Source organism: Ornithorhynchus anatinus, chromosome 2 (genome assembly GCF_004115215.2).
Source record: "Ornithorhynchus anatinus isolate Pmale09 chromosome 2, mOrnAna1.pri.v4, whole genome shotgun sequence".
NCBI classification, from domain to species: Eukaryota; Metazoa; Chordata; class Mammalia; order Monotremata; family Ornithorhynchidae; genus Ornithorhynchus; species Ornithorhynchus anatinus.
The window spans coordinates 171,318,369-171,332,358 of record NC_041729.1 but is presented as its reverse complement, the minus strand read 5'-3'; the positions used below and the strand labels follow the sequence as shown (position 1 = coordinate 171,332,358).

Sequence of the window (13,990 nt, the reverse complement as noted above, 5' to 3'; positions counted from 1 at the left end):
TAGTTGTATTGTACCCTCCCAAGCGCTTAGTACAGTGCTTTGCACACAATAAGAGCTCAATAAATATGAATGAATGAATGAATTGTCCACAGTGGGAGCCTAGTATGGTCGGTATGTGGAGTGGCCCTTCCTGGTGGAGGCTAAAAGGGCAAAAAACTGGGCAGTTGGAGCCCTTGCTGTGGCTCTCTGAAGGATTATGGGGTCAAAATGGAATCGAGGTCAGTGTTATGGCACTAGGGCAGAAATGGACATATGCTGACCTTTGACTTGGACACAGGAAGCTATGAAGCCCACAGCTGCTATTTCAATGCAACCTGTGCCCCATCGAGTTGGCCTTCTGACTCTACTTGGGGCCGAGCAGGTGGCCGGGGTGGTGGATGATCCCATGCTTGGATGTAATCAGACAAAGTGTCTGGCTCATGCCTCCTGGCAGAAGTGCATTGTGAACTTGGGCAGGGATGGCCCGAAGCTACAGCTGAGATCCCAGCACACCACACGACCATTTGGGTCTTAAAGGAATCGGCCTGGGGCACAGCTGGCAAAGCAGCACTGTGAGCCAGACCCAGAGTGATGGGTTCCATGAGGGCCCCTAAAAGTACCAGACTTTTCCTGTGCCATTGGACAGGGGGTGGCCAGATGGGAATGGTTGCTTCTGCTCTCACCAAACCTAAAGTGGAGGAACTTGCTGCGGCCTTGACCTGCCCTTCTCAGAACAAACACTTGCTCCAGAAAATCAGGAAGTGCGGAGAACAGACACCCGACGAAACACAAGGCGATCCTTGCCAGCAGCACCATGCCAGTTTTGACTTTAAACAATGTGTAAGGTAAGGTATTCAGGACCTGTTAGAGGGGAGTTTCCGAGTTCACCTGCTTTGAGAGGGCTCCCACCTGGTGATGTGCTGGGCTGCCCGGCCCAGGAATCAGTGAGTGCCAGGGAGCTGAGGGGAAAACCTGCCTTGCAAGTTTATCACAATTTAAAGGGGAACCATGAGAGGAAATTAAACTGACCATACATGCCCAACTATTTATCAGAATAAAAGGTGAAAGTTAGTAATAATAATAATAATAATAATAATAATGGTATTTGTTAAGCGCTATGTGCAAAGCACTGTTCTAAGCGCTGGAGGGATAACAAGGTGATCAGGTTATCCCACATGGGGCTCACAGTTTTAATCCCCACTTTACAGATGAGGGCACTGAGGCACAGAGAAGTGAAGTGATTTGCCCAAAGTCACACAGTTGGCAAGTGGTGGAGCTGGGATTAGAACCCATGACCTCTGACTCCCAAGACCAGGCTCTTTCCACTGAGCCATGCTGCCTGGGTAACCCCCTTGTCCAATATTGAGGGGGGTGGGGGCCACCTACCTGAGCCATGCTGGGCAGAGCCCACAGTCCCAACTGGGACCATGCCTGCGGTCTGAGCGGGGTGTTTTGGCATTCCTGGGATGTGGATGAGCGGGGTCAGTGAATAGCATGGGACTGTCTCTATCTGTTGCCTAATTGTACTTCCCAAGTGCTTAGTACAGTGCTCAGCACACAGTAAGTGCTCAATAAAGATTGAATGAATGAATGAATGACTGGAGTGCAGACTGGAGCGGGGTTAGGGAGGTGGTCCTGGGGCACAGGCAGGAGAGAGTTGGGGAGGTGACCCTGGTGCGCGGGTAGGAACTGGGTGGGGGAGGTGACCATGGGGAGGTGACCTTGAGACTTGTGTGTGGGCAGGAGAAAGGACAAGTGCAGGCACTGTGCTGAGCACTCAAGCTGCTGTGGGTATCTTCCCCCTGCAATCTGGAGTCCGGGGGAGTTCGACCCTTCCTGGAGCCTCCTTCCCCTCCCATACCTCAGTGCTCCAACTCCACAACGGGGGACCCAGGCTCTGTCCCCTGAAATCTGGAATCCGGTGGGGGTCTGACCTTCCCCAGTGCCTCCTTCCCCTCCTGTTCCCCAGCACTCCCACTGTTGGGGGACCTGGGCTCTAGACTGTAAGCTCACTGTGGACAGGGAATGTGTCTGTTATATTGTACTCTCCCAAGCACTTAGTACAGTAAGTGCACTCAGTAAGACTCAAGAAGTATGGTTGACTGTCTGACTACCCCATCCTCTAGAGTACAGCAGGGTCCTACCCTCTATGGAGCCTCTTTCCTTTCCCACCCTCCAGCCCTCAGTCCCCAAACAGGGCGACCTGGGTTCTGTCCCCTACAGTCTGGAATCTGACAGGAGTCCGAACTTTGTTGGCACCTCCATCCCCTCCTGCTCCCCAGCATTATGCCCTGTGGCGGAGGGACCCAGGCACCGCCCCATGCTCTAGAATTGGGCAGGGGTCCAAACCCAGTGCCCCCTCTATGCCCAGAGCTCAAGTCCCAGACCCCTACCATATATTAGCAGAGAAACCAGGCTGGCAGGTCCCAGCCTGCCCTACCAGGAGGAGTGAATGAACACTGATGCGATCATCATTGATTGGCATAGTCCAGCAACCAATGGAAGAACAGGAGGATTTGGGGCAGCGTGACTGGCTGGGGGAAGGATTGGGTAAATGGAGAAAAGCCATTAAATAACAGGTTTGTAGCAACATGTGGTAAGCGCCTGGAACCGCGAACACATACTCGGACCTCCTGGGAGAGGTGGAAGTTAAGGTGCTTGGACTGGAATGAGCTGCTGTTCAGGTGTTTTCTATGCTATGCTTCTCTGGGAAGTAGGAGTAGCAATGAGTAAAAAAGTATTCTTTAAGTGCTTACTATATGCCAGGCACTGTACTAAGTGCTGAGGTGGATACAAGTAAATCGGGTTGGATGCAGTCCCTGTCCCACTTGAAACTGAGGAACAGAGAAGTTAAGTGACTTGCCTAGGGTCACACAGCAGACAAGTGGCAGAGCCAGGATTAGAACCCTTGACGTTCTGACGCTCAGGCTTATGCTCTATCCACTACACCATACTGTAGTAGTAGCAGTAATAGTATTTATTGAGCACCCACTGGGTGAAATGCACTGTGGTAAAAACTTGGAAGAGTACACCAGAAGCACAGAGGCACATTCCCTGCCCACGATGAAGACATAGAGATACTTACAAGTAGTGGCATGGGACTTAATAATGGAGCATCCCGCTGATGATGCCTATGTACACCGGGGGTAGAAGCAGGGCTAAAGTCAACAGTCCACAAGTGCTGACGCTGGCTGCTTGGTTGGTGCAGGGACCTGGAGGAGGTATCTCTCAGTCTCAGAGGTTGAGGTCGGATGGATTTCAGGGACATGGTTGCTGCTCTCACACTCCAGTCTTCCTTTCTTCCCTCCTTCAAGCCTCAAAACAGCCCTGGAGCTGGAGGTTCAACCCTGCCAGGACCCCAGCCTGGACCCCAGCCCTCCCCCCTCAGCCTGGACCCCAGCCCATAACACAGCCTGGACATGACTCACTTGGACCTCAGCCCGGGCCCTGAGTCAGGGTCACTGGGAAGTCCTGACACAGATCCAGCGTGTGGTGGATGTGCAGTCCAACGCCACAATCTTCCCATCCTTCAGGCTGCCACAGTCTAGCCCTTGAGGATCGTCATCTCCATCCATCTCTGGGAGGCTGGGAGGGAGGGAGACAATGAGGGAGGGGGACAGAGAGGAAAGGAGAGAGACAAGGAAGGAGGGAGGCAGACAAGGAGGACCCCTCCCCCACCATCTCACACCTACACCTGAGCTGGCCAACTCCTTTCCCCATCTCTGCTGGGGGCAGGTCTGAGGAAGGCCACCATCTGGGGGATGCTACTGTGGGCAGGGCAAAGGACAGACAGGGGGATGGCTGGACAGGGGGAGGCTGACTAGGGCTCTGGGGTGGTGACGGCACCCATGGCAATTAAAGGTCACAAGTGAAGACCCACCCACCATCACAGTATTTTCCCAAGCACTTAGTTGGTGCTGTCTTCTAATATGAAGAGCATATATATCATTATATGTACCTCACTCTTCACACAACGGGCTCTTGGCACAGAACTCTGCACACAGCAGGTGCCTAGTACATCACTTTCCACACAACAGGCGCCCAGCTCCCTCCCCCCAAGGACTAAGGTGAGGCAGAGCAGGAACAATCGGTTTACTCACAGGTCAGGAGGCAGCGGGGAACCATCCACCCATCGCCACCGCCGCGGGGGCTGCGTCTGAGCCCCACCCAATAGGGCCCCCCAAAGGCCTGGGTCTGCCCGAGAATTCCTGAGAGAGGAAATGCACACTCTGCAGCATCCCGGGGCTGAGGAGTCAGTGTCTCTGCCCCATGCAGGAAAGGTGAACGGCAAGAGGAGGGGGCAGAGAAGAAAGACCAAGGCCCCTCTGCTCCTAGCACTTCCTCCCCAGTGACACAGGGAGAATATGGAGGGCCAGGGACCAGGCAGGCCAAGGAGGGGAAGCTGTCCACACAGTGCCCTTCTACCCCAGAGTACCCCATTCCGTGACCAGCCAGGTCAGGGAAGGGAAGCTGGCAGCACAAAGAGACCCCAGCCCAGAATCAGCCAAGATATGGAGGGAAAACTGGCCACACAGGACCCCCCTTCTGTCACCAGGTCACCCTCGAGACCCTTTTGTGGAAGCCAACTCAAAGTAGTTGGGAATTTGGGTGGAAAATTCTCAGTCTTCTTTGCAGGCTCCTCCTTTTCCTCCCACCCCCTGTGGGGGTCCCTCAAGATTCAGGTCTGGGTCCCCTCCTATTCCTCATCTACATCAAACTCCCTTGAAGAACCCATTCGTTACCATGGCTTCAACTACCATCCCCATGCAGATGATACCCTAATCTACATCTCCAGCCCTGATCTATCTCCCTCACTCCAGTCTCGCATTTCCTCCTGCCTTGGAGACATCTCTACTTGGATGTCCTCCTGTTATCTCCAACTTAACAGGTCCAAAACAGAACTCCTTATCTTCCCACCCAAACCCTGTCCTCCCCCTGACTTTATCATCGCTGTAGACCATACCACCATCCTTCCTGTCTCATAAGTTCATAACCTTGGCATTATCCTTGACTCCTCTCTCTCATTCAACCCACATACTCACTCTGTCACTCAATCCTGTCGGTCCCACCTTCACAACATAGCTAAAGTCCGCCTTTACCTCTGTATCCAAGCTACCACAATACAATCAGCCACTTGTCAGCTGTGTGACTTTGGGCAAGTCACTTAACTTCTCGGTGCCTCAGTTACCTCATCTGTAAAATGGGGATTAAGACTGTGAGCCCCATGTGGGACAACCTGATTCCCCTGTGTCTACCCCAGCGCTTAGAACAGTGCTCGGCACATAGTAAGCACTTAACAAATACCAACATTATTATTATTAATCACCCATCCTACCCTGCCTGGATTACTTTATCAGCCTCCTTGCTGACCTCCCAGCCACCTGTCTCTCCCAGTCCACACTTCACTCTGTTGCCCAGATCATTTTACTACAAAATCATTCAGAACATATCACCCTGCTCCTCAAAAACCTCCAAGTGTTGCCATCCACCTCCACATCAAACACAAAATCTCCATCACTGGTTTTAAAACAGTCCATCACCTTGCCGCTTCCTACCTCCCCTTGCTGCTCTCCTTCTACAACCCAGCTTGCACACTTTGCTCCTCTAGTGCTAACCTTCTCACAGTACTTGAGTCTCATCACCTAGCTCACATCCTGCCTCTGGCCTGGAATGCCCTTACTTCTCAAATCTGACATTTACTCTCCCCTCCCACACCCACCCAAAGCCTTACTGAAGGCACAACTCCTCCAAGAGGCCTTCCCAGGCTAAGGCCCCCCTTTCCTCTTCTCCCACTCCCTTCTGTATCACCCTGACTTGCTCCTTTTTCTCTTAACCCCTCCCAGCCCCACAGCACTTATATTCATATCTAATTTATTTGTATTGATGGCTATCTCCCCCACTCTAGACAGTAAGCTCGTTGTGGGCAGGGAATGTGTCTGTTTATTGCTGTATTGTACTCTCCCAAGCGCTTAGTACAGTGCTCTGCTCACAGTAAGTGCTCAATAAATAGGATTGAATGAAAGGATGAATGAAATCCTTGGCCCTGCCCTCCCCCACCTGCCGCTTTCCCCTCCAGCAGGGTCAGGATGGGGTTGGGGCTACAGACTTGAGACTGCACGTGGATCTGCGTCCTTTAAGCATTTGGTGCTGACCCCACCCTTAGCCCCATAGCACTCATGTGCACATCCGTAAATTGTTTCATGTAATAATAATAATAATAATGTTGGTATTTGTTAAGCGCTTACTATGTGCAGAGCACTGTTCTAAGCGCTGGGGTAAACAGAGGGGAATGAGGTTGTCCCACGTGGGGCTCACAATCTTAATCCCCATTTTACAGATGAGGGAACTGAGGCACAGAGAAGTTAAGTGACTTGCCCACAGTCACACAGCTGACAAGTGGCAGAGCTGGGATTCGAACTCATGAGCCCTGACTCCAAAGCCCGTGCTCTTTCCACTGCGCCAGGCTGCTTCTCTAGAAGCAGTGTCTGTCTCCCTCTCTAGACCGCAAATTAGTCATTGGCAGGGAACACATCAGTATGGCTTAGTGGAAAGAGCATGGACTTGGGAATCAGAGGTCCGGGGTTCTAATCCCAGCTCCGCCACTTGTCAACTGTGTGACTTTGAGCAAGTCACTTAGCTTCTCTGTGCCTCAGCTACCTCATCTGTAAAATGGAGATTAAGACTGTGAGCCCCAGGTGAGACAACCTGCTAATCCCGTATCTACGCCAGCACCTAGAACAGTGCTTGGCTCATAGTAAGCACTTAAATACCATGATTATTATTAACTCTGTTGTATTGTTCTCTCCCCTTCACTAATTATGGTGCTCTGCAAACAATAGATACTATTGATTAATTGACTAGGCCCATTCCCTCCACCCCCATCCAGACATACCACACATCCTGCTACTCAATCAATCAATTGTACTTACTGCGTACTTACTGTGTGCAGGACTCTGTACTAAGCATTTGGGGACAGTACAACACAATAACAGACACATTCCTTGCCCATAACATGCTTACAGTCTAGAGGGGGAGACAAATATTAATATGAATAAATTACAGGTATGTCATAAGTGCTGTGGAGCTTGGGATAGTTGTGCATAAAGGGAGCGAGTCAGGATAACACAGAAGGGAGTAGAAGAAGAAGTGGAAATGAAGGGCTTACTCAGAGAAGGCTTCTTGAAGGAGATGTGCCATCAATAAGGCTTTGAAGATGGGGAGAATAATTGTCCATCAGATACGGGCCCAGGAGTCAGAAGGACCCGAGTTCTACATTCCAATCCCAGCTTTGCCACTTGTCTGCTGTGTGACCTTGGCAAATTCATTCAATAATATTTATTGAGTGCTTACTATGTGCAGAGCACTGTACTAAGCGCTTGGAATGTACAAATTGGTAACAGATAGAGACAGTCCCTGCCCTTTGACAGGCTTACAGTCTAATCGGGGGAGACAGACAAGAACAATAGCAATAAATAGAATCAAGGTGATATACATCTCATTAACAAAATAAATAGGGCAATGAAAATATATACAGTTGAGCGGATGAGTACAGTGCTGAGGGGATGGGAAGGGAGAGGGGGAGGAGCAGAGGGAAAGGGGGGAAAAAGAGGGCTTAGCTGAAAAGAGGTGAAGGGGGAGCAGAGGGAAAAGGGGAGTTCAGTCTGGGAAGGCCTCTTGGAGGAGGTGAGCTTTAAATAGGGTTTTGAAGAGGGGAAGAGAATTAGTTTGGCAGAGGTGAGGGGGGAGGGCATTCCAGGACCGCGGGAGGACGTGGCCCAGGGGTCGATGGCGGGATAGGGGAGAACAGGGGACGGTGAGGAGGTAGGCGGCAGAGGAGCGGAGCGTGCGGGGTGGGCAGTGGAAAGAGAGAAGAGAGGAGAGGTAGGAGGGGGCAAGGTGATGGAGAGCCTTGAAGCCTAGAGTGAGAAGTTTTTGTTTTGTGTGGAGGTTGATAGGCAACCACTGGAGGTTGATAGGCAACCACTGAAGTGGCAAATCACTTCACTGTGGCTCAGTTACCTCATCTGTAAAATGGGGTTTAAGACTGCGAGCCTCCTGTGTCCAACCTAATTAGCTTGTATCCACCCCAGCGCTTAGTAAGTTGGTATTTGTTAAGCGCTTACTATGTGCAGAGCACTGTTCTAAGTGCTGGGGTAGACATAGGGGAATCAGGTTGTCCCACATGGGGCTCACAGTCTTAATTCCCATTTTACAGATGAGGTAACTGAGGCCCAGAGTAGTTAAGTGACTTGCCCACAGTCACACAGCTGACAAGTGGCAGAGCTGGGATTCAAACTCATGACCTCTGTCTCCAAAGCCCGTGCTCTTTCCACTGAGCCACGCTGCTTCTCTAAGTAAGTGCCCAGCACATAGAGAATGTTCAATACCATAAAAAAAAAGGACGTGCTTGAGAGTGAAAGGACCTGGATGTTAATCCCCCCACCACTTGTGTGCTGTGACCTTGGGCAAGTTACTTAATTTATCCGGGTCTCAGTTTAAAATGGGGATTCGATACCGGATCAGGGCCTGTATCCAATATGATTATTATTTTGTTCCTACTACAGCGTTTGGCACAGAGTAAATGCTTAAATACTACAATTATTATTATTATTAACTGGGGATGTTTCTCCCCCACCCACCCCACCCTCACTCCTCCCTTCCCCCTAACCAGCCACTTCCATCTTCTTCAGGGGGCAGCTGGATCTGATCTCTCTATGCTTCTCAACATGAGGTAGATTGTGTGTCCTGTCCCTGCCTCTCAGGTGTGAAGGCAAACTGGATCTGGAAGGGAAAGGGCTCAAGAGACCGGACACCAAGGCACAGCCGGCAGCTCTGTCTGGGTCCTGAGTCTCTTGGGAAAAGAAGCTGTTGGTTCGGTGACTCACCTCTCCTTCCGTCCCCAGGCCTCCCTTACCAGTTCTACCTTCTGGACCAACTGCAGGTACAGCCTACTTGCCAGCCGTCAACTCGCCTGGTCCCCAGCCTCCGGCCCCACCCATGGCAGTGTCGGTCAGTCATCCCCTTCTTCTCCAGTGGCCCTGGGCCTGGCTGGCACTGAGCACCCCTGCTCAGGTCTGCCTGGGAGTCCCACTGCCCATTCTGTCTCATCCATCTGCCCACGGCACCCTGCACGCCGCATGTCACCTGATGGCCTGAACTCTCCAGGTAATGGGGAGAGAGGACTGGTGCAGTAGCAGCCAAGTGCTGCACGTGTATGTGTGCTAGACATGAGGGGGAAAAGAGTGAATATAGGGAGAGACCCTCCCCCACCCCTGTCACCTGACCTCCTCGCCGCTGCATCTGAACTAGTTCATCCAACTGTTTGTCCGTCCGAGCACCCGATGTGGTTTTCCGAGCCTCCCGCTTCCCCTGGGGCTGAGAACTGGGCGCCGGTGCTGCCAGCTGTGGCCCCAGGGAACCCGGTTCCAGGCTCTTTTCTTCCTTCTCTGCTCAAACCCACAGTCCCCATTCATGACCTCATTCTGTGGCTCTGGGAAGCTCCCACTCCCACGGCAGCAAGAACAGGAGATTAGGTTGGGGTTGTCACAGGGGGCTGGGATTGTAGGGTGAAGGGGGCCAGGGCCGGGTGAGGGGTCTAGCTGGGGCATATATAAAAGTGGATGGTAGGTTTGGATGCTGGACCCCAGCTGGCAGCAGTGAACACCTCTCCCCCTGCCCCAAGCCCCCTGATAGTCTAGGTAGGCAGTCTGCGGCGACTGGTCAACCCACCCCCAGGGCTCAGGGAGAGCAGAGGGCCAAGTGGGGATCCAGCAGTGAGACCACATGCCCCTCTGCACCCCTGGCAGCCTGGGGGACTGGTCACCCCGGCTCCGGGGCAAGCAGAGGGCTGGATGATGACCCAGCAGAGGGGCCCAAAACCCTCTCTACACCCCTGGAAGTCTGGGGGGCATCTTGGGGGGACTGGTCGCCCCAGACCTGGGGAGAAGGGAGAGCAGAGGGCTGGGTAGGGACCCAGCAGTGGAACCCACGCCCTCTGCACCCCTGGCAGTTTGGGCAGGGCAGCCTGGGTCTACTGGTTGCCCCAACTCTGGGGCCCAGAGAGAGCACAGAGGGCTGGGCGAGGACCCAGCGGTGAAGGGAGCAGGTGTAGGCAGGGAAAGCCCCACCCCGTGCTGCCCGCTCACCTTCGGCCGGGTCAGAACCACCAGGGCTGAGCCGTGGGCAGAGCAAAATTCATGGCTGGCTGCCCAGTCCCGGGCATCGCTGGAGTAGAAGTAGCACCGGTCCTCCGCCCACAGCCAGCCGTCCGAGCATGACCTGCAACCCTTCCCTGCAGGGCACAGAGACACAGAGACCACGGTCACCCGTCAGCTCAGTTCAGGTGCCACCCAGAGGAAACTCCAAGGGTGTGGGAGGGTGTTGCGGGGGGGCGGAGAGCTGGGGAAGGGAGAAGAAGAGGGATGGGGAAGGGGACGAGGTGGAAGAGAGGGAGGAATGGGGCATCTACCTGATTGGGGGCCTCGGGAGGCCAGGGCGGTGATGGTGATCACAGCCACAGCAAAGAGCAGAGCCATGAGGGCCAGAGCCCAGCGGAGGGACTTCATGTACATGGGCAGCCCTAATGGGAGAGGCCAGAATGAGGTGGTGGAGAGTGGAGCCTTCACGGGAGGGGCAGGGCAGGGTGAGCCCCCCTCCAGAGCCTCAGCCCATCCCAACCTGCCCCACGATGGCTGAACCCAAACGTTTGGGGAATCACATCACTGGAAGTGATGCCCCCGGATCACACCCCCATCCCACCCCACAGCTCCAAGAGGCCTGGAAACTTTGTTCTTCAAACCCTGGGACCCTCCCCCGAGGAGTCCCAGATGGCACTGGGAGAGGTGGATGGCCACGAGCCCCCGACAAATACCATAATTAATATTATTATAACTTCCAGCCGATCTGACCTTCGCTATCCAGACCCCCGATCCCAATGCCATACTGGCTCAGAGGAGCAAGAGGGGTAGACTGAGGCCCCGACAAGCCTCGGAGGACACTCCTCCCAGGGTGGCTTCCTGTGGATGGGGGAGTCCCATGGAAAGAACCAAACTCAGAGAATCCTAAACCGATCTTGAGAGATCATGTAGTCCCTGCTGGCCTCCAGACAGGGCTAGGGGCAGCTGCGGGCCAGCCCTGAAGTTCGGGATGTGAGAAGGTTTCACATCAGAAGTGCCCATGGGGGAAGGGCAGGCCTCCCCCTCCCAGCCCATCACGCTTCCCCTTTGGAAGCAGCATAGTTTAGTGGAAAGAACACGGAATTGGGAGGAGTTGAGTTCTCATCCTGACTCTTCTACTTAATAATGATGATGATGGCATTTGTTAAGCACTTACTATGTGTAAAGCACCGTTCTAAGCACTAGGGAGGATACATGGTGATCAGGTTATCCCACGTGGGGCTCACAGTCTTAATCCCCATCTTACAGATGAGGTAACTGAGACCCAGAGTAGTTAAGTGACTTGCCCAAAGTCACACAGCTGACAAACGACGGAGCTGGGATTAGAACCCATGACCTCTGACTCCCAAGCCCGTGCTCTTTCCACTGAGCCATGCTGTTTCTCTGTCTGCTACTTGTCTGCTATTTGACCTTGGACAAGACATGCCACTTCACCATGCCTCTGTTTCCTCATCCGTAAAATGGGGATTGAAGGCCTTTGCTCCTTCCAAGATGCCGTGCTTACTACAGCGCGTGGCGTGGAATAAGAGTTTAACAGATACCATGATTACTACTGTACTCATCATTATGATAATAATGTTGGTATTTGTTAAGCACTTCCCATGTGCACAGCACTGTTCTAAGCATTGGGGTAGATACAGGGTAATCAGGTTGTCCCACGTCGGGCTCACAGTTTTAATCCCCATTTTACAGATGAGGGAACCGAGGCCCAGAAAAGTGAAGTGACTTGCCCACCGTCACCCAGCTGACAAACGGCGCAGCCGGGATTCAAACCCATGAAACTCTGACTCCCCAGCCCGTGCTCTTTCCACTGAGCCACGCTGCTTCTCTGTCTGCTACATGACCTCAGGCAAGACACGTCATTTCGCCGGGCCGGGCCTCCCTTTACTCATCCGTAAAATGGGGATCGAAGGCCTTTGCTCCTTCCAAGATGCCGTGCTTCCTACAGAGCGTGGCGTGGAATAACGGTTCAACTGACACGACGATTACTACCGTCCCATCATCTTCCCCGTCACCGGCCGTGCCCCTGGGCCGTGCCCCTGGGCCTTACCTATGAGCGCAATGGCTTTGCTCAGTTTCTCCTCGTTGGCCCAGGCGGGCGGTAGGGCCTTCGCCCTCTCCTTGTCCTCCAGCCCCAGCCCCAGCTCCCGGCACCGGCATCGGCACCCTCCCGGGCCCGCCCGGTCGCCCCCCGGCCCCTCGGCCCCGGCCAGGGGGTGCGGGCCGCGGCTCCACGTGCTGCCCGGGGAAGGCGTGGGCGTCCAGGCGGCCCGGGAGAACGACGGGTGTCGGGAGAAGGAGGGCGAGTCCGGGCCCGGGACGGGCCCCGGCACCGGCACCGAGAAGAAGCGGGTGGTGGGGGACGGGGGCGGCCCGGGGCCGGACCCGCCCGCCGGCCTGACCCGCACGTCGACCCGCAGCTCCAGCGGCCCGCCGGCCCCGGGCCCGGGCTCGGACAGCTCCCGCAGGAGTCCGGGGGACAGGGGCAGGACCAGCTCCCCGCCCGGGGCCTCCCTGTCCCTGCGGGCCCGCTCGGCCGCGGGGGCCGCGTCCCCGTCGCGCTCGGCGCGGGGCTGCAGCGGGTCCGGGCTGGGGGAGCGGCGGCAGCGGAACGAGCCGTAGCCCAGGCCGGCCTGGGGCACCCGCAGCAGGGGGAGGCGAGGCGGGACCGGCTTCGTCGTCGTCGTCGCCGCCGCCGCCGCCGCAGGGACCGGTCCCGGCCCCGGCCCCGGCCCCGGCCCCGGCCCCGGCTCCGGGGGCTGGGGCGGAGAGGGGGGCTCCGGCTGCCCCTGCCCCTCTGCCAGCCCCGGCCCCTCTGCCAGTCCCTGCCTCTCTCCCTGCCCCTGCCCCTCTGCCAGTCCCTGCCTCTCTCCCTGCCCGTCTGCCAGTCCCTGCCCCTCTGCCAGCCGCTGCCTGTCTACCGGTCCCTGTCCCTGTCCCTGTCCCTCTGCCAGCCGCTGCCTGTCTACCGGTCCCTGTCCCTTTCCCTGCCCCTCTGCCGGTCCCTGTCCCTTTCCCTGCCCCTCTGCCAGCCCCTGCCCCTGGACCGCCTCCGGGGACTGCGGAGCCTGCAGAGCCCCCTCCGGCCGCTCCATCTGGGCCTGGGCCTCCTCCTCCTCCTCCTCCCGCTGGCCCTCTGGCCTGCCGGCCCGCTTCCACCCGATGGTCCCGTCGAGCTCCGCGTGGGCCGAGCGAGCCCCAGCCGCCAACCCCCGGCCCTGGGCCCTGGGTCCTGGGCCCTGGGTCCTGGGTCCTGAGCCCTGGGTCCTGGGTCCTGGGTCCTGAGCCCTGGGTCCTGGGTCCTGGGTCCTGGGTCCTGGGTCCTGGGCCCTGGGCCCTGGGTCCTGGGTCCTGGGCCCTGGGTCCCGGGCCCTCCTCCCTCCGTCCCCTGGGCCCGGGGCCCCGCCCCGCCTGCCGCGCTCTGATTGGATGGCTCCCTCGGCCCGGCGCCCTTCTCCACTCCTGATTGGCTGGGACCACACCCCCCTGGTTGGCCCACTGCGCCGGGGCAGGGAGCGGGGGCGGCGGGGGAGGAGGAGAGGACGGCGCGCCTCCTCCAAGAGGCCTTCCCGGACCAAGCCTCGCTTAAGCAGGGTGCCTCAGTGGAAAGAGCACGGGCTTGGAAGTCAGAGGTCATGGGTTCAAATCCCAGCTCCACCACGTCAGCTGTGTGACTTGGGGCAAGTCACTTCATAATAATAATAATGTTGGTATTTGTTAAGCGCTTACTATGTGCAGAGCACCCTTCTAAGCGCTGGGGGAGATACAGGGTCATCAGGTTGTTCCACGTGAGGCTTACAGCCTTAATCCCCATTTCACAGATGAGGTAACTGAGG

At 55.8% G+C, this 13,990-nt stretch overlaps 1 protein-coding gene across 1 annotated transcript; it reads right to left on the bottom strand.

The window, feature by feature from the left end:
* Positions 1 to 2,943: 2,943 nt before the first annotated feature.
* KLRG2 (killer cell lectin like receptor G2) lies at positions 2,944 to 12,847 on the bottom strand (the record flags this gene model as incomplete). Its single annotated transcript, XM_029047522.2, has 4 exons — positions 2,944 to 3,564; positions 10,125 to 10,270; positions 10,448 to 10,558; positions 12,205 to 12,847. Coding segments are annotated over 4 exons (924 nt in total), but the record flags the coding sequence as incomplete, so codon positions are not given.
* Between the last annotated feature and the right edge of the window lie 1,143 nt (positions 12,848 to 13,990).